At 36.0% G+C, this 19,967-nt stretch overlaps 1 protein-coding gene and 1 non-coding gene across 9 annotated transcripts in view; one reads left to right on the top strand and one right to left on the bottom strand.

Annotated features, from left to right (window-relative positions):
• The window catches only part of Katnal1 (katanin catalytic subunit A1 like 1), an 81,273-nt gene that overhangs the window by 24,984 nt on the left and 36,322 nt on the right, over window positions 1–19,967 (bottom strand). For 7 of the 8 annotated variants that reach the window (XR_012436272.1, XM_074043614.1, XM_074043613.1 and 4 more), the window contains exons 4-8: window positions 17,413–17,581; window positions 6,212–6,339; window positions 5,709–5,814; window positions 1,761–1,919; window positions 95–221 (exon numbers count right to left, since the gene is read on the bottom strand). Coding sequence is in view for 7 of the 8 variants with exons in the window: in XM_074043614.1 (XP_073899715.1) it covers window positions 95–221; window positions 1,761–1,919; window positions 5,709–5,814; window positions 6,212–6,339; window positions 17,413–17,581 (689 nt within the window). In the remaining variant the exon portion in view is untranslated. The remainder of the gene's footprint in view (window positions 1–94; window positions 222–1,760; window positions 1,920–5,708; window positions 5,815–6,211; window positions 6,340–17,412; window positions 17,582–19,967) is intronic. The other variant, XM_074043618.1, reaches the window with a different exon arrangement.
• On the top strand, window positions 4,415–4,521 carry LOC141413123 (U6 spliceosomal RNA). Its single transcript, XR_012437947.1, has one exon. It is a non-coding gene; the product is annotated as a U6 spliceosomal RNA (small nuclear RNA).

Here is a 19,967-nt window from a genome sequence, read left to right as displayed (position 1 = left end):
TAGTCCATTCGTTGGTAACTTCTGAATTTTAAATCTAAACAAAGTTCAAAAGGGAAAAGATACAAATTTTGAGACAGTAATTAACGTTAATTACCATCCATCTGAATGAGGAGCTCGGACTTGACTCTGCGACTTGCTTCATGTTCATCAGATGTTCCTCTTCGACTACAGATTGAGTCTATTTCATCGATGAAGATGGTGGTAGGGGCATAAAACCTAGCCTTTGTGAAAACATTGTAAAGAAATCATCCAATAGCTCCTAAGACAATCTGGGTATTTTTAAATAACATTTTCTCCTTATAAAATGATAGCAAATGAAAGTTCTCTGTAATGTCTCCACCAATTGGTTATTGACATAGGCTAAATTAATAATCACATCAGCAAAAAAGAAATTTCTAAAAATAAAAATTATATAGTTAGTAAGTTGGGTGGTAGACATATTGGGATTCATTGTACTATTCTTTCTACATTTGTGTTTAGAAATTTCTATAATGGAAAGTTTTTAAAAAGATAAATCAACTTTTCTCTTTAAATATGCATTATCACTTCTTTCAAATCCTGTGAACAAAGCTGGGTATAGTGATACATGCCTGTAATCCCAGCTACTTGGAAGGCAGAGAGCAGAAAGATTATGTATGATTTGAGGCCTGTCTGGGCAAAAATGTAAGTGAGACCTCCCCCCATCTTAACAAAAAAAGAGCTGGATCTGGTGGTGCATGCCTATCATCTTGGCTATGCAGGAGGCCCTATGTAAGAGCATCATAGTCCAGGCTGGCCCAGGCAGAAACACAAGACCCTATGTCAAAATAACTAAAGCAAGCATGTGTAGTAGCTCCTGTTTTTTTTTTTTTTATTTTTTTTTTTCATTTTTCTTTTATTATTCATATGTGCATACAAGGCTTGGTTTATTTCTCCCCCCTGCCCCCACCCCCTCCCTTACCACCCACTCCACCCCCTCCCACTCCCCCCCTCAATACCCAGCAGAAACTATTTTGCCCTTATCTCTAATTTTGTTGTAGAGAGAGTATAAGCAATAATAGGAAGGAACAAGGGGTTTTGCTGGTTGAGATAAGGATAGTAGCTCCTGTTTATAATTCTAGCTATGCAGGAGGCAAGAAATCAAAAGGATCATGGTTCAAGGTCTAGGCAAAAAATTCACAAGATCGCATTTCAACCAATAGAAAGCTAGATGTGGTGCATGTGCCTGTAATCCCAGCTACACAGGAAGCATAAATAGGAGGACTATGGTTCAGGCCAGTTCAGACATAAAAGTGAGACCTATTTGAAAAATAACAAACGCAAAAGGGGCTGGCGGTGTGGCTCAAGTGGTAGAGCACCAACTTAGCAAACATGAGGCCCTGAGTTCAAACCCCAATACTGTGCCAAAATTATTTAATTAATTAAGAAAAAGGAATAAATTTTAATGACAGATCAGTTGTTTTCTAGCTGATTTTAAAAATATATATTAAAATATTCTTCTGTTCCACTAGTGTACTAGACATCCAGAAATACAGATCAACCCACATATGAACAAAGTCTCTTCTACTCCCTCTGGACAGAGAAGAATAGACACTGAGGATACACCAACTACCCTACTACAAAACGCAACACCCATGTGTCTCATTAGGTGTCTAGAACTATTAAAATATTAAAACCACACTGCTCTTTTCAAAAAGATCCCTAGGTGAACAGACCTAGGTTATGGAGCACCATACACCTACACAAACAGTACTTTGAAATCTGCATACATTATCACTCACCATTTCAAACAACAAGCGGACTAACTTCTCAGATTCCCCTCTGTATTTAGATGTCAGGGTGGAGGAAGAGACATTGAAGAATGTTGTGCCACACTCAGTGGCAACAGCTTTAGCTAGCATAGTCTTACCAGTGCCCGGGGGTCCTACCATCAGCACACCCTGAAATTTCAGAAAATTAAATGAATTCTCAGATTAAAATGCATTGTCATAAATTATCGACCATTAAGTCTGTAGTACATGAATATCTTCCCATCAAAATTCAAACTCATTTGTCACAGTAAGATCATGGTGCATTTGACAAGAGTATTGTTTTATAGATAGAAAAAATGAAGAGTGATTTCACTAAAAGTCACAAATTAGAGGTAGTCAGAGATGACCCAATAAAGGCTTGGTTGGACAACCAAGAACCTGCTCATTCATTTAGAAAGCACACTTCCTAAACCTAACTAAATATAGACTAGAAAATTTACTTACTTCTTATCTTTGAAAACAAAGTATTTTACAAAAAAAAAAAACAAATCAGTGAAGAATAAAAATGATTCTAGGAAACCAATCCTCTAAGTGCTGAAGACTAATAAATTTTAAAATCATTATTTTCTTCCAACTTTTTTTGGGGGGGTGGTACTGGGGATTTGAACTCAGGGCATTGCATTTGTTAGGCAGGTGCTCTACCACTTAAGCCATGTCTCCAGCCCTCTTCCAGTATTTTTAAAAGACATTTTTAATGTATATACTACATTTTTGCATAATTATTAGTGATTCTTTAAGAAGAATTCTGACCCTGTTGCTAATTTAGTTTGATAAGCTTCTGGAAGTTTGTATTTTAAAATCTATATGTACACTAAAGTACCAAAGCTTAAAATTCAAGATCTGTTTCAAATGCTTTTCTAGCTATACAATTTTGATCCACAGAACAACTAGGGATCACTAGAACTTGAAACACTAGTTTTATAAAAATTTCTTTTTCCTTTGAGGGCAGTTTTAACTGCATGTGAGACTGAGATTTTGAAAATGCACTGCTATCAGGAACAATATATCAAATATCATTTTTCATTCATATTCCCCCTCCCTCAGTTTTTTGAAACAGGGTCTTGCTATTTATCCCAGGCTGGCTTCAAACTTGGAATCCCCCTGCCTCAGCCTCCCAAGTGCTGAGACTGTAGATGTGGGCTACCACACCACTTTCTAACATCTCCCTGCAAGGCCTTCTCTGTTCCTGTAATGCCAGTAATACAACTGCCTCCAATAGGAGTTAATTTCCAACACTAGCATCTGAACCTAGATATGGTTCATAGGTATAGTATTTCTAAATTTCACCTCCTCATTACATACTCCTATTATTTCTTTCTTTCCTGAATACCGGGCTCTTTCTCCTCAGTACAGAAAGATACCTAAAAACTGGGAGTGCAGGTCAGTGGCAGAGCATGTGTAAAGTCCTAGATTCAATCCAGGGCAAAGGGTGGGGTGGGGGGAGAGAGAGAACTTAAATCTGTACCTTTAAAAATTAAAAAAAATCCTTCACTTGACCCTACAAATTCTCTGGCTATGCTTCATTCTTATCTCCCTGACTTCTCTCTGATACTACAGTGTTCACCCAGAATCAGAACCAACCAGCCCCAGTCCCCATCATGGGAAAAAGTCTCTCCCCATGGGGAGGAAAAAAAAAAACTCCATAAAATTGGAAAAGGCAACTGTTCCACTAGATACACAGATATCAATGTAGGAACACAAGAAACGAAAGAGCAAGGAACAAGGCACCCTGAGAAAGTACAGAAATTCCCCAGTAACAAACCCCAAAGAAAATGAATTTAAGAAATGTTTGAAAAGGAATTAAAAATAATGATCTTAAACTCAGTGAAATATAAGGGAGCAAAGACAATAAAGTCAATACAGTCAAGATTATAATTCATAATTTGAATAAGAAATTCAAAAAACACAGATATAAAAAAAAAACAGTCAGAAATCTTGTAGCTGAAGAATTCAATGAGAATATAAAAACATATAACAAGAACCACAAAAATAGACTGGCTAAAGCAGAATAGAATAGTTGAGCTTGAAGACATGCTTTTAAATTTAGTTTTTAATTTATTTTATTTTATTTTTTTCTGTATATGGTTTTTAAAAATAGGTTTTTTAAAATTAACCCACTCAAAGACAAAAGAATGAAAAAGAACAAAGGAAGCCTGTTGGACCTTTGGGACACCTTATTAGGGAAACAATAGTAGTTGGGTGCTCCAACACCCCACTTTCATCAGTGGGCATACCCGATGAAAAATCAACAAAGAAACCTCTGGGTTAAACTCTATTATAGACCAACAGACATTTACAAATCATTTCATCCAACATCTGCTCATCAGCACATGGCATATTTCTCCATAAGACATCTTGTGTGTTAGGCTACAAAATAAGTCTCAACCTTTTTTTTTTCTATTTTAGCAGTGCTGGGTTTTGAACTCCTGGCCTCATGCCCAGAATAAACTTAGGTGTCCATCAATGAATAGACAGATGAATATTATTCACCAATAAAAAATGAGATACTATAATTTGCAACAACATGGATGAGCCCAGAGGACATTATGTTAAATAAGTCAGGCACAGAAAGACAAATACTGAATGTTCTCACTTATATGTAAAAGCTTAAAAAAAGTGATCTCATGCTCACTTCGGCAGCACATATACTAAAGTTGGAACAATACAAAGAAGATTAGCACGGTTCCTGTGCAAGGATGACGCGCAAATTCATGACACGTTCCATATTTAAAAAAAAACAAAAAACCTGATCTCATACAAATAGAGAGTAGAATAGTGATTATGAGGAGCTGGGAAGCATGGGGGAAAAAGGGATAAAGAGAGGGAGAGCAGAAAGGGAACCGCTGGATCAGGGGATAGCTTCTAAAGTCCCAGCACAACAGGGTAACTATGGGTGGCCAACAAGTAATTGTATATTAGAGAGGATTTTGGATGTTCCTCACACAAAGAAATGATAAACATTTGAGGTGATATGCCAACTATACTGATCTGATCAATGCATTATACATGCATTGTATAAATGTATTGAAATACCTGTATCTCCCTAATATGTATAATTATGTGTCAATTAAAAATAAGTATAAATATTTATATAATAACTGTAGTCTATAAAACTTTTCAAGTTGTGAGAGGCAATCTAAATGCCATGAGTGTTCTACACAATTCAGGTAAATGTACAATTTCTCCTCTCTTTTCAGTACATGGACAGAGAAGGAGGTATTAAGCAGAGAAACAGACCTTTCTAGCTAAGTCAGAAGGCCCAAGTGAGACCATGAATTAATTTCATTCTACTAGTCAAAATAAAGGAAAATTGCCTATGGTTAAGACAAAAAAGAAAAAAAAAAAGATTCCAGGTAGCTAGGCAGGTAGGAGCTTCCATGCAACTTAGGGAAGTTCTTTAGCATCCTCATATGAAAATACTAATCCCAGGTGTGCTTTAAACTCTAAGGCAGAGAGGGCAGGATAGAAAGAAGAAAGCATTCTGATTATGTCTGAGAATTATACTGGGCACAGATTAAATGATTATCAACACAGTTAATGATAAGTGAGAAGTATGTCAACTTTTAAAAAGTTATTTGTATGATCAAACACATTCTACAAGACTATATTCTATTACTTTTTAATTCACTTGTTAACTTTTTCTTTCTAGAAAAACATGTACAATATTCTAGACTAACCTCTAGCTCAGCGCCTGAGAGAAGTGACTTTAAAGAGAGCAGTCTCAGCAATCCAAGGCTGCCTCTCCTGCCCTGCAGATACAGCACACCTCAACTAGAAAGTCAAATTGAGGCATTCTGGGTGTTTAAAAGTCTCCCTCAACCTTACAGACTGCTGAACACATAAAAATCTACAGCATTGGTGCCTTTCATTATCATGCAAGCAGCATTCTTATACAAAACTAGTTCAACAAATTCTCACCTTCCATGGCCTTCTAATCCCTTTGAAAAAGTCAGGCATCCACATTGGAAGAACAACAGCTTCCCTTAGCAACTTCTTAGCTTCCTCCAGATCTGCTATATCATCCCTTTGCAAGAACAACAAAGTTTCATAATGTTTATTTGGCAATACCCTTGAATTATGGTGAAAATTAATTTTTAAAAACTTTTTACTTATGAAATTATTCTTATATTAAGAGCATTATTCTAATTCTTTCTACTTGAAATGATCAGTGAAAATATATTGCAGTTATTAATTAGGACATGTTATTCAATTAACAACCTTTGTCAGTTATGTCAACACCAAATTAACACGTGAAATGTCCTTGGTTACATTCTGACAGAACTGTTCTGTCAATTCTTATATTCATATTATAGATGAAGGCATAATCTGGAGATAATGGATAAACAAGAGAAGAATCACACCAAGCCAAGCTATGACCTGTTTTATCTTCTACTTTAATTCAGAACTTCAAATACTCTAACCAGTGAATGCTAGGATTCCTGGACACAATGTCTCTCTCAAGGGCTTCCACCAGATCCTTATCATATCCAGCACCATCAAATTTTGGAATTTCACCATCACTTGCACCATCTTGCATATTCTTCCTTCCCTGGGGATATGTATAAAAAAAGTTTGGTCAATAACAAGATAATTTTAATTAACATTATTAAGCTTTCAAAATATCATAATGAAATCACTTCTGTAGGAGAGGGATGTGGATGATACAATCCAGGGCTTCGCTCATGTTAGCAAGTGCTCTACCACTGAATACATCACCAATCCATCTGATCACTTTTAAAATATTCTCTTACAATTTAAAATAGTATTTTCAGATTGCTCAAATGCCATTCTCCCTATTTAGTTCATCAGAAATAGATGAACTAGTCACATTTGTTATAAACATTTTCGAATCTACATTCTTGGGGGAAAGTTGCAGACAAGACTAAAATGATCCTTGCTGGATCCCAACAGACTAGGAAAGCCCATCTCTGTATTGGTGGATACAAAGGATTTCCACCACAGCTAAAGAATAATCAGAATATTGATGTACAAGAAGAGTTAATATACTGAAAACTTTCTATGTGACAGAAAATCTCACATATATTATCTAATATAAAACAACTGTATAAAGCAGATATTTCTCCCTTTTATGGATATGGAAAGTAGGCTGTACAAAGTCTAAGTAATGTACTCAAGTTCACTGGTAAATACCAAGGTAGAAAACTAAACTCCCTCAGCCCATGCTTTCCACAACATTAGCCTATCACATGCCTTAAAGCTTCAGAGCAGCTGTGGATGGCAGAACTACAGTTCCTTCAAAGCATCCAAGAAATAGGCTGCAGGTGAAGAAAGATCTGGGACTCTACAACTGCTTTTTTTTTTTTTTTTTTTTTTTGCAGTACTGGGGTTTCAACTCAGGGTCTTGTGCTTGCTAGGCATGTACTATCACTTGAGCAATGCTCCCAATCCTTTCTTGCTTTAGTTATTTTTCAGGCAGGGTCTCACATTTCTGCCTGGGGTCAACCTAAAACCTCAATCCTCCTACCTATGCCTCTTGCGTAGTTGGTATTATAGGCATGAACCACCATTCCCACGTGCAACTCCATCTTACTGAGTCTTTCCCCCGTTACTACAAGTAAGCCCTCAGAGCTCATGGGTCCTTCCAGTAAGGTCTTTGGGACTCAACATAAAGCCATGTAATGACAATATAGAAGGACATTTTTCAAGTGTATTATTAAGATCATTAATGCAAAATGCTTACCCCAAATATTTCATTTAATAATCCAGGGGCTTTAAAAAGGAATTCTATGGTATGGTTTCTATGAGATATGGGGCTTTGTCAAGATTTACTTAGCACTGAAGAGCTTTAAATAAAACACACTGGTTTGCCAGAGGCAGTTCAACTACAAAAACTGCTTTAGCAGGCAGAGCCAATTCCCTCCCAAGAGGTTCAGACCCATAGTTATTACTGTATGGCTCAAATGGTAGAGTGCCTAAGTACAAAGCCAGTATTAGGGGGAGAGAAGGGGGGAGAAAGGGAGATAGAGGGAAAGAGGAAGAGAGAGGGAAATGATAGCGAAAAGAGAAAAAGAATGGACAGGAGGGGAGAGGAGGGGAAGGGGAGGGAAGGAAAGAGGGAGAAGGGAGGAGAGGGGAAAATAGAATAGGATGAACTTCTGGGATCCCACTTTCCTCTGAGAGAAACAAAAAGCACAGTTAGGGCCAAGAGTGGACTAAATGGCTCCCTTTGGCAGATACTTCAGTTTTTAGACACTAGGTAAACACCCAGGCAGTAATTAGGTGACTTGATCCTCAAAATTTACTTTATCTGGGCAGTATGGCAGTAGTGTTCAGCTTTATTTCACTAACATTCTTGCATTTTAGACGACATATATCAATACAGACAATATTAAAAGGAGTAAGCTTATGGCATAACTACACAACACTGATAAATTTAGACTCAGATTTTACAGTAGGGACAGGCCAAGGCTATCCCTAAACAAAGTCAGGCACAGACAAAGTCACATTCAAACAAATGACTAGGAACACTCTAGTCATTTTAAACTATCCTAGAAATCAAAAGAATGCAACAGAAACTGATATATCTTGGGGCTTACCAAGTCTTCACATGGCTTTGTAATTTGAGACTTACCAAATTAAAATTAAAGTTAAAATTTCATGGCTGGTGGAGTGGCTCAAGTGGTAGAATGCCTGCTTAACATGCATGAGACCCTAAGTTCAAACCCCAATACCACAAAAAAAAGTTAAAATTTTATTTTAATATCAATGTCCAAGTGGCAGGGGGAGATTCAAAAAAATACTATAACAAGAGAAAGGAAAAGGTACATACCTGTCTCAAAGCAATAGGAATCATAGAATTTTAAGAAAAGTAAATGTCAGGGGGTGGGGGCAGGGGGAAGAAATAAACCAAGCCTTGTATGCACATATGAATAATAAAAGAAAAATGAAAAAAAAAAAAAAAAAAAAAAGAAAAGTAAATGTCTGAGCATCACAGTTTATGGTGCATCATGCTTTAGAGCAGTGAATGAAAATACATTATTTGTCCTAATCAAGAATCTAAAGCAGAAACACATACAATATGAAATGCTGTGAAAAACTGAGGGGTCAGTGTGACTAAAAGGTACTGAGCAGAAGGAGGAGGCTCAAGAGATGGGCAGAAGTGAAGCTGGAAGCTACAATAAATGCACGGAATGACATGATAGGATCTGAATTTTCAGATGACCATTCTGGCTACCGCACAGGAGAACAATGGGGTGGAAGAGAAGAATCAAAGTAAAAACCTCTCACTACACAGAAAAGAAAACATGCATCATACGCATGTTTCTCAAGAGTAGAGATAAGACCCTCTTTAGCATTAAGAAAATTCTAGAAGCTTTTTTCAAATCAAAATGGTGAGGTAACAGAAAAATAAAAATGCCAAAATTAAATAATTTGGTTCTGTCAAGAAATCAAAAAATGAGTGATAATTATCCTTGTAACAAATACTTAGATAGAACAGATATATATACATATATATATATATACACACACATATATATATATACACACAAAATAGACAAACTATATATATATAAATAATTGTAGAATCTATCAGTTAACCAGCTAATTATCTGCAATACCTGAGAGAAACAGTTAGTTTTTAGGCAATAAAGCTAATCTCATCAAGAAACTGTAACCTGAAGTGTCACTGAAGCCACCTTAGCATTCTTTCCCTAGATCTCACTCTAGTTGACTAAAGTCAACGCCAGCGAGATTTTGAAAGTGAGCATGAAGGCGCATATATTTTATTCATATAAGCAAAATATCTTAGCTTCTTTTTACTAGTATCTAAATTACTCTATCAAGAAAGCTCTATTAAAGATCTTTTATTAGTAAAAGCTAATCATTCCATTTGATGAAAATGAGTTTTGAAGTAACTAACCTAAATATTATAGTCAATAATTGGTACAGCCTGTCCCAAAATGCAAATAATGGTTTTTGCATTCTACTGTGAAGACTCTCACACTGGCAAATTAAATGATAGCTCTGGGTCTTGCACTTTAGAGAAATACTGAGAATGAACCACACCCAGGGAATGGTGACCAGGGCGATAAAGAGCTCAAAAATCATGCCCCACGGAAGCCAAAGACAAAGTGCTAATGCAGCAACATAACCAACTAGCCTGCTCTCTATTACTCCAAAGGAAAGAGCCAGGGCCAAAATAAAGCAATAAGAGGTAGGTTTTGGATCAGCAAAAGAATTTTCTAACAACAGGTTCTGTCCAACTAAGGAATCAAGTCTCTGACAGGTAGTGAGCTACCTATCATCAGAATTGCTGGCTAAATGGTACATACACAATACACAGTAAATATACTGATAAAATCACAAGAGATATAATTACACATAAAAAACAGCAACTATACAAAAAGAGCCAGACACAGTGGTTCACACCTGAAATTCTAACTAATTGGGAGACAGTGTGCAAGAAGATAGAGGTTTGAGGCCAGCCCAGACAAAATGTTGGCAAGAACCATCTCAACCAAGAAAAGCTGAGAGTGGTAGCATTTCTGTCATCCCAGATATGTGGAAAGCATAACTAGGAGGATCCCAGTCCAGGCCGGCCCAGGCATAAAAGACCTTACCTTAAAAAGGATGACAGCAAAAAGGGCTGGGGCTATGACTCAAGTGGTAGAATGCCTACCTAATGGGCACAAGGCCGAGTTCAAACCCCAGTACCACCACCACAAAAAAAAAAAAAAAAAAGTCCAATGTTGGCAAGGATATGGAACAATTACAATCTACACTGAGCAGGTTAAGAGTGGAAACTATTTGATGTTATCTGCTAATGTTTAACTCACAGATATCCTATGAATCCCATGATTCCACTCCTAGGTAAGTACTCAGTAGAAAAGCATGCCCCTACACACACACACATGCACACAAAGTAGAAGAACAAAACTATCTAAAATAACATTATTTGTAACAGTTCTAAATTAAATGCAATCCAAATATCAATAGGGAAAAAGAATTAATTGTATATAATTCTGTATAACAATGAAAATAAATTAGAGCATCTCCAATGGCATGGAGGAATCTCACAAATACGTGTTGAGCAAAAACAAAAGCAAGATATAAAAGAATACTTAACTGCACATAATGCTTTAAATGAGAAATAACTAATTTATGGCATCAGAAAAAAGAATAGTGGCTACCTTTACGGAAGAGGAAAGTGGCAGAGACTGGGAGGGAATCATGAACATGCAAACTTGGAATAAATTATATATATTTTAAAAGGTAATACTCAAAACTCTGCACTTCCTAATTACTTTACTATTATCTGTGCACTTGAGGTTACTTAAGTCTACCCATCTCATCTAGACTCTTGGGTTGAAATCTGTCATAGTGGAAGTATTTATACCATAGAAATTAGCAAATGTTACAACTCAAGCCTGATTTACTATTTTACTGACTGTGCAGATTTACGAAAGTGATGGGGAAAATGTTAATGCAGATTTAATTTTAAAGTCTGTCATTTCTGCTTTTGTTACATTGTGAAGATCACACACCAAAAAACAAAACAAAAAAAACATTCTTCCAGCATTTTAAAAATTACTTGGTTTATCAAGTTGCACAAATTATTGGTGACTGAGCAAAAATCTATCATATTTTTATTGTCTCACTGCCATCTTATTCACTAATGGAAACAAATTATCATCCAACATTCATGCCTACCCTATGTGCCTCCATCAAATGCCACCATAGGTGAGGTGCAGATATAAGATACAAGTCAAAATCAACAAAAGAACTCTATTGATTGTTTAAAATTTTTAATAAAGTGTATTGGATGTTTTATTATTTATAATTATGTACTATACATTCTTTATATTGGTCAGGTTTATAATAAGCTCATGTGTGAATACACATTTTTTTCATAAAAGTAGTTATTAGACATACATCAGCACACCGCTGGTAAGATACCATTATTCATCAAATATAGAGTTATAATTTATGCACTCTTCTTTAATAAAAAGTTTTCAAGTCACTGTTCACTTACATAGTCATCAATTAGTAGGTCGCATAAGAATTCTCCACCCTAGTTTGCAACAACTCTCCAACTCTAGTTTGTACACCTAGGCTTTCTCAGAAGGAAAGTATTGATAAATGGCCATTTATTGTATACAGTTAGATGAAACAAAGTCCTTTAAGTTTAATAACTTAAAAATGAATTCACTGAATATAATTTACCCTTTAATCTGAATCCTATTTAAAAGCATATATAGCTTTAATCATGAGATCATAACAGAAGCACTGTTCATTTCACTAAGAACTAATTAACCATAAAGCTAGCCTTAACAATACTTGAGAATCAGACTTTTACAACTTAAATTCATTTTTATTATAATATAAAAATTTATTCTATTGTATAATATTTTATTCTTTGTCTATCCTTTTTGAGTAAAAACTACAATTCTTATTTCTATGCATATTTCCATACATAAAACTCTGATTCTAAATCACTGTTAAGACTATAGCTTTACAGTTCATTAATGCTTAGTAAAAGGAACACTGCTTCTACTATGATCTCATGGTTAAAGCTATATATACTTTTAAGCAGAATCCAGATGAAAGTAGGGTATATGATATTTTTAAGTATATTTCTATACTGCCTCTGAGCTTAAAAGGCAAAATAATACATCCAATTTTCCCAATGTTTGTGTCCCTCCATTATTCATATTGAAACCTAGTTGCCAATGTATTAAGATGAGAGGCCTTTGGTTATGAGTGGCAGTAGTGCCCTTATTAAAAAAATATCTAAGGAAGCCTGATGGACCCTTCCACCTATTCCTCATGGATGGCACCAGTGAGGAACTGCCTTGATCCTGGACTTCCCAGACTGTAGAACTGTAAGCAACACATTTGTATTGCTAATAAATCACTCAGTCTTTTGTTATACCATCTAAACAGACTAAGACACCAGGTACATTCAAATAAGGCTGAAAAGTAGCTGAATTTGTTCATCTCACTCCTTCTTAACAGTAAAAAAATAAACAGCGTGACACTAGAAGCCTTTTTTTTTTTTTTCCTTTTTCATTTTTTTCTAGCCCAGGCTAGCCTCAAGCCAACAATCCTCCTGCCTCAGCTTCCTGAGTGCTGGGATTACAGAAGGGCACATTTTATTCATTTATATTTTTAGTATCTAGAAACACAACTGACACAAAGTATGCACTTAAAGATCGTTAAATTAAGGGGATATAAACTGATCTTATAGATAACCTGTGGACTTGGGGGCGGGGAGCGGGGAGAGAAACATGGCCTTAATAACAAATCACTATGCAAACTGACTGCTACTTATTTAAAAAAAAAAAACAGCATTTTAAGCTTAGACCTAGCCTGAAGCCTAGGTCTAAAATAGTAGAAGAAGAAACTATGTAATCACTCAGAAAATGAACTGGTACCCTTCTAAGAAAGAAGTATTTATGGAACATTAAGACAAGACAGGAAGCATTTTCAAACAAGAGGCTGTGTGGCATGATTAAAAGCTGCAGAATTACAGGGAGAATGGGTTCAAATCCTGGTTCCATTGTCTATTTATAGCTAAGACTTTGGTGCCTCAATTCTTTCATACATAAAACAGGGAACATAATACTGAGCTCACAGGAGTGTAGGGATCAAATAAACCAATATACAGAAAAAGCTTCAAAAGGAGCTTTTTGTAGAAAACTTCAAAAAGATAAGTGCACTCAAGGAAAAGTAACATCTGCTACCAATGCTATTATTAGTTGTTCTATCATACAGTTCTCAACACTAAACTAAAAACCAAATATACCAGGGACCTTGGGCAAGATAGATAATTTCTCTTATCCTCACTTTTTATATCTTAAGTGGATGAAAAATAGCGGCAGCTTTCAAAAATTCTGACTATCACACAAAATAGTAAGTGTATTTTAGATAATGAGAGTCTACAAGAACGTATGTCTATATAACTAAATTTTTATACACTGAACTAACTAAATTTTTATACAGTGACCTAACTAAATTTTTTCTCAAGATAATACTGTCTTTACTATGAGCAATGAACACTGATTTTTCTAGTCTATTCTACCTCATTTATTGTTGGTGTTGCTTAAATTCTTTGCAACACAGAAACTACCTGCAAAGATCCTTCCAAAATTTACTTTTAAATCAGCCTTTAATGGAATTGGATGTCTACCAGTTTTACCTAAGTTGCCTCAAACCCTACCATTCTTCAGTTTAGTTTTCAAGATTCTAGTCTTCTAATAAATACTTGAATGATTATAACAATCAGAACTGAGCAAACACACCTTTCAAATTCTAATGAAGTTTCCATGAATTTATTTTTTAAGGTTGTAGTCCCTTTAATTTTCATAATGACTCTGAAAGATCTCTTTTATCTTCAAACCACTGTAGAGTTCTTTAAAAAAAATTATGGCATAATTCCTTGTGACATTTGCATACTTAACATGTCAATAAAAGAATAACTTAAAATTTAGAACATTATTTGGAGACATTAAAAATTAAAAACTATTTACAATCCCCAGAAAAATATATTCAACATTCACAAATGCTGTTGGATTATTTTGCTCCTAGTTTAAGAGTAACAATGAGTCAGGTGCCAATGATCCACACCTGTAATCCCAGCTACTTGGGAGACTAAGATCAGGAGGATCAAAGTTCAAGGCTTGCCCAGGCAAATAGTTCTCGAGACCCCATCTCTAAAACAACCAGAACATAATGGACTGGACAGTGTGGCGTAAGCTATAGAACACCTGCATGAAAATGCAAAGCCTTGGCTTCAAACCCCAGTTCCACCCCCCCAAAAAAAAAAGGAAAGAGTAACGATTAAAAATCAGTATTTATTTAATTGTTCATAATTTCTTTTTCCAACTACAATCCAGATTTTCAACCTAACTTGATAGGTAGGGATGCTACCTAACAAAAAAAATCTTAAGGTAAACAAATTCCCATTCTCACTCTAAGGCCTTCAGCAAGTTCCTGTAGCTCTCTCTATACTATAGTTTATTCAACAGCAAAAAGCAGAGTAGGATTGTTTCATGAATTTTTGTGTAATCACTCTGAATGGTGCATACAAAAGAAGCATCTAATAAACCATAGCCACAGTTCTCTTCTGGTCTATGAAGTTAAAACAGTGAAGTTCCTCACCTTTTCCTAAAAGTTTACCTGAAACCCAACAACACAGTGAGGTTTGCACTTCAGTCCCTACTATACTCTCTAACATGCAAACAAGGTTAGCTACACAAAACTAGAGAAAAGAACAAAAACAACACTTAAGATACAGATTTCCAAGTATCCATGTGACAGCTGATTATGGAGGAGGGGAAGCAGCTCAATTTCATCAACAGAAAAAAATATTTTTTATTAATACCTCTCACTCATCTCCAAAACGATCTGGATGACCTCAGATATTATTTTGTGGAATAAGTTCCAAGTATTTCAAACATAAAAAATATATAATTCAGTTTCAGTGTCCCAGTAGGACAGAGAGGTAGAATATGTCTTTGAATCTATTCCATAAATTAGAAATACTCATAAAATATCAGTTTTATTCTACTATGATCTCAACACCCATAAGACCTAAGAAGCTGTTCTATTTAGAGTCCTAATCTACTGATCAAAATTATATGTAGTAAGCCAGGTGCCAGTGCTTCACACCTGTAAACCTAGCTATTTGGGAGGCACAGATCTGGAATATTATGGTTTGAGCCCAGCAGGGTGGGGAGGTGGAAAAATGGGGCATTGCCAAAAGACCCCACCTCAACCTAGCTGGGCACAGTGGTGGGCACCTGTCATCCTAGCAATGGCTGGAAGTACAATTAGGAGGACTGTGGTCCAGGCCAGCCTGGGCAAAATGTGAGACCCTATCTCCAAAATAACCAGAGCAAAAGGGATGGAGGCTTGACTCAAGAGGTATAGCACCTGTCTAGCAAGATGAAGTCCTAGTTCAAACCCCTGTGCTACCAAAAAAATAAATTATATGTAGTAAAAATCAAATATAGCATACAATTGTGAAGAATAAGCACTCATTATCATTATACAAATCATGATTTATGGCATGAATTTGAGGACATATCCTGGATTTCTAACTAGGAAAATAAAGCTTCTTTGTAGCAGTCCACTACAACATCATTTATTTATGACATCACAATGAATGGTAAATGCTATCACTAAAACTTTCTGTCTTCCCGGCTAGCTCTTTACTCTTTAAGATCATTTTCTGGGGAAAGAAGGAATAAAGGAGAATGATGGAGGGGTCGTGAATTCAATTATGATATAATTATAAGCACTTCTGTAAATGTCACAATGTATCCCCAGTACAACAATAATATGATAATAAAAAAATATTTAACAACAGAAAAAAGATCATTTTCAACACACTGTTCTAGGGCTGGAGGCATGGCTCAAACAATACAGCAAACTGAAAGCCCTGAATTCAATTCCCAGTACTGAAAAACAGACAAACAAGCACAAAAACACTGTTCTAAAGTCCACTTTACAGGCAGGACAAAATCTCTACCCAGTACTATGTGTATTTGCCAATCAATTTCCCAGATAAGTAAATGTGCACAATGAATATTAACCATGGGAAATTTTCCCATTAGAGAAGAAAAAATCTTGTTCTGCTCTGTAATTTCAGATAAATCACAGATTACTCTTTTTTTTTTAATTTTAGCAATAGTATATCATTTCTCATCTTGTTCTGTGAATATGTACATCTACTTCTGTGTGTGTTTGGGGGGAGGTACTGGAGATTGAACCCAGGGCCTCACACATACAAAGCAAGTACTCTACCACTTGAGTCCCAGCCCCAGCCCTTTTGTTTTTGTTTTTAAGATAAGGTCTCTACTTTGCCTGGGCTAACCTTGAACTCTTGATCTTCTTACCTTATCTCCTAAGTAGCTGAGATTATAGACATGTACCATCATGTCCAGTTTGCTTTCTTGTAAGTCTTTCTCCTACAATTATGTTTTCACTTCTTGTTCATTTTAATTCAGAATATCTGTTAAGCTATTTTTCAAAACATTTTTAAGCTAGGCATGGTAGTTCTCACCTATAATCCTATTAGCTACTTGAGAGGTAGAGATCAGGAGGAATCACAGTTCAAAGCCAGCCAAGGCAAAATTCAGTGAGCCCTCCCACCACATCTCAACCAGTAAGAGCTGGGCATCATGGGGCACACCTTTCATCCCAGCTATAAGAAGTGTTAATAGGAGAATGGAAGTCCAGGCCAGCCTGAGCAAAAACACAAGGCCCTATTCGAAAAAGGGCTGAGGGTGTGGCTCAAGTGGAAGAGCGCTTGCCTAGAAAATGCAAGGCCCTGAGTTCAAACTCTAGTACTGCAAAAAAAAAAAAAAAAAAAAAAACTTTCAAACTCAAGCACTATTTGGAATGCTACTACAAAAGGATCCATTTACTAAATACATTTACACTCTGTGTGAGTGTGTATGTACATATTTACTTACCTCTGAGATTATTTGCATTTATAGCATGACCTTCAAAATATAAAGACCACTTAGGTTTTGAATCAGACTTTCTTTTAACTCCTCCAGATCAAAATCAGTGTTCCCTAAAATGTCAACAAAAATCATACTATCCATTAAAGTCACAGGCTTCAAGTGAGTAGATTACAAAGAAATAGTCTTGCCTTGTCATCTCTCCCTCTTGCTCTATAATCCTTGTCCCTACTTGTAGAAGGCTTTTCACTCTTTGATATAGGATGTGCTCGGCCTACAGGTCCCCGGGCTCCTACTCCTGCCATTTCCTTCCTCAGAGGTCTTACTTCTCGATTGGGTCGCCTAATTTGAGGTGGAGCTCTGACAAAAAAATAAAAAATAAAAATTAATCAAAGACAAAAATATTTTAATACTACCTTAGTTAATAAAACTATTAAATCAAGAAGCCTGCCATTTTTGATAATTCCCAACAACAACCATTAGACTGGCTTTTAATTTTTTACTCAGAAGTACACAATTATTAAATACACAGAAATGATACACATGGCAACAATTATTTTTCCAAAAGTAACTATTAATCACCAACAGAGGGCAACAAAGACTATCTCCATCAAATAATCTTAATGTAATGGAAAGTCAATAACTTTATTCAACATTGTTCTAAGAATAGGTAACTTTTTTAAAAAAGCTTTAAAAGAAAGAAAAGGATTGAAGGAGCAGAATTCAGAATCCAACTATTTTACATAGTTTATTAATTTATTTTTTATAACAAAAATATTTTCTCTGCCTATATTGGAAAAATTCAATATCTCACTCAACAAATTACAAATGGCAGAGCTTAACAGTGAAATCTTATAAACAAAGTAATTTATGTGTAAATATATTATTCATGCTTTGAAGGTAAAAATCACAGGATCATTCCAATTATACAAGTCTCCAAATGTGATTAAGAATGTTGACAAGCTGGGTGCTGGTGGCTTGTCACCTGTAATCCTAGCTACTCAGGAGGCAGAGATCAGGAGGATCATGGTTCAAAGTAAATCCTAGGCAAATAATTCATGAGACCATATCTTGAAAATACTGAACACAAAAAGGGCTGGTGGAATGGCTCAGGTGGTAGAGCAACTGCCTACCATGCGTGAAGCCGAGTTCAAACCCCAGTACTGCCAAAATAATACTAATAATATTAATAATAATAATGACAATAAATAAAACTAATACAGAGTGGCATATTTTGTTTCATATAATGTGAAACATGTCTCCAAACAGTAAAGTTTTAAGGTTTCTCAACACAGTAGTTATTTCTTTGGTTATGTGGTAAGTGACTCTCACTTTGTGTCTAAATATTAGTTCTTTCTTGAACTGTCTTTTCTTGTTTTCCTTTTCTCTCTTCATATTTGTATTTATATTTATAGTACTTCAGATCCTTTATATGTATTGTTTTTGCATCTGTTATCTCTTTTCCAGACTCATGCTTTTAATTCACCTAATTTATCAGAGAGCCACGGAGTTTCATTCCTGATTATTAGAAAAGGTGACACTTAATGTCTCCAACAAGATAGGAAAATAGATGAAAAGCCATAAATGTCACAGGCTCAGGACAAAAAAGGTAAAGTGTCAACCCGTTACAAGTCTATCTAATATATTCAGATTACTGAAACGAGACTACTCAAAACTACTAAGAATAAGAATGGCTGGTAAAAACTACACATCTACACGTGCCAGGCTGCCATGGACTGCCATCTTAATCCTTGGAATCTAGTCCAGTTAAACATTCATTGAACAACCATTAGGTAGCACACAGCCTCTACTGTGCTGGCCCCAGGAGGAAACAAGGATAAATAAGCAATTGTGAGAAAGAAATCCACAGGAAAGGAACTAGAGAACAGCTCATAGTAAAATGACTACAAGGCACTGTGAAGTTTAAAGTGTTATTACAATATTGGTAATAATAATTCTTAGTCTTTTAAACATTCTGTCAAAATAAAAATGTGAAGAGACTTGTAAAGAAGGAAAACTAATAGTGATAAATTGCTATACTTCTGGTACTTTCAGGCTGGGGATGTAGCTCAGCAGTAGAGTACTTGCCTAGCATTGGAGAGGCCCTGGATTAAATCCCCAGTAGTGCCAAACAAAAACAAACCTCATGCTTTCTAGTATTTCAATGCAACCAATGATTCTTTTTACACTTAACCTTTTTTTTCTGTTTTGAGAAAAGGGGAAGGGGAAGTAGTAGAATACAACTTATTTCTATTTATATACAATTGTGTATGTGTAAGTGTCTTTCCTGAATTGGATTCATTGGTATGGCCAAAGACAATAAAAGGAGACCTACAAGCTCTTCCAGCCACACACATCAAGTTTGCCCTTTTGTTAGCAGCTGTGCCTGCTATTTAAATAGCCTGTCATTGAGGTCCAGCTCTTTAGACTCCACAGCAAGCCTGAAGCCTTTGCTCACACAGAGCAAACCCAGCCCTTGCAGCTGCATGCCAGGCTGCTCTGCAGCAGCTGGGCTTGCCCATTCAGCCTCGCTGCTTAGGGGTGAACTGCCGGGAATCCCAAGACAGTCCTTTTGCTTTCTCAGCTTCTGCTTTCCCCACCTCAGCTTGCTACTGAATAGTCACTTAGGAGCCCTGCTGTAGTTCATTTTGTACACACATCCAGCTTGGTGGAGCTGCGTTGCAGAATTACTTCCAAGCTGGTACGTAGGCTGCCTTCCAAGTATTTGCTGCTGAAGACCTTGTTC

Source organism: Castor canadensis, chromosome 10 (assembly GCF_047511655.1).
Source record: "Castor canadensis chromosome 10, mCasCan1.hap1v2, whole genome shotgun sequence".
In the NCBI taxonomy this organism is placed as follows: domain Eukaryota; kingdom Metazoa; phylum Chordata; class Mammalia; order Rodentia; family Castoridae; genus Castor; species Castor canadensis.
Note: the sequence above shows the minus strand (reverse complement) of the source record. Positions and strands in the feature narration are given on the sequence as shown.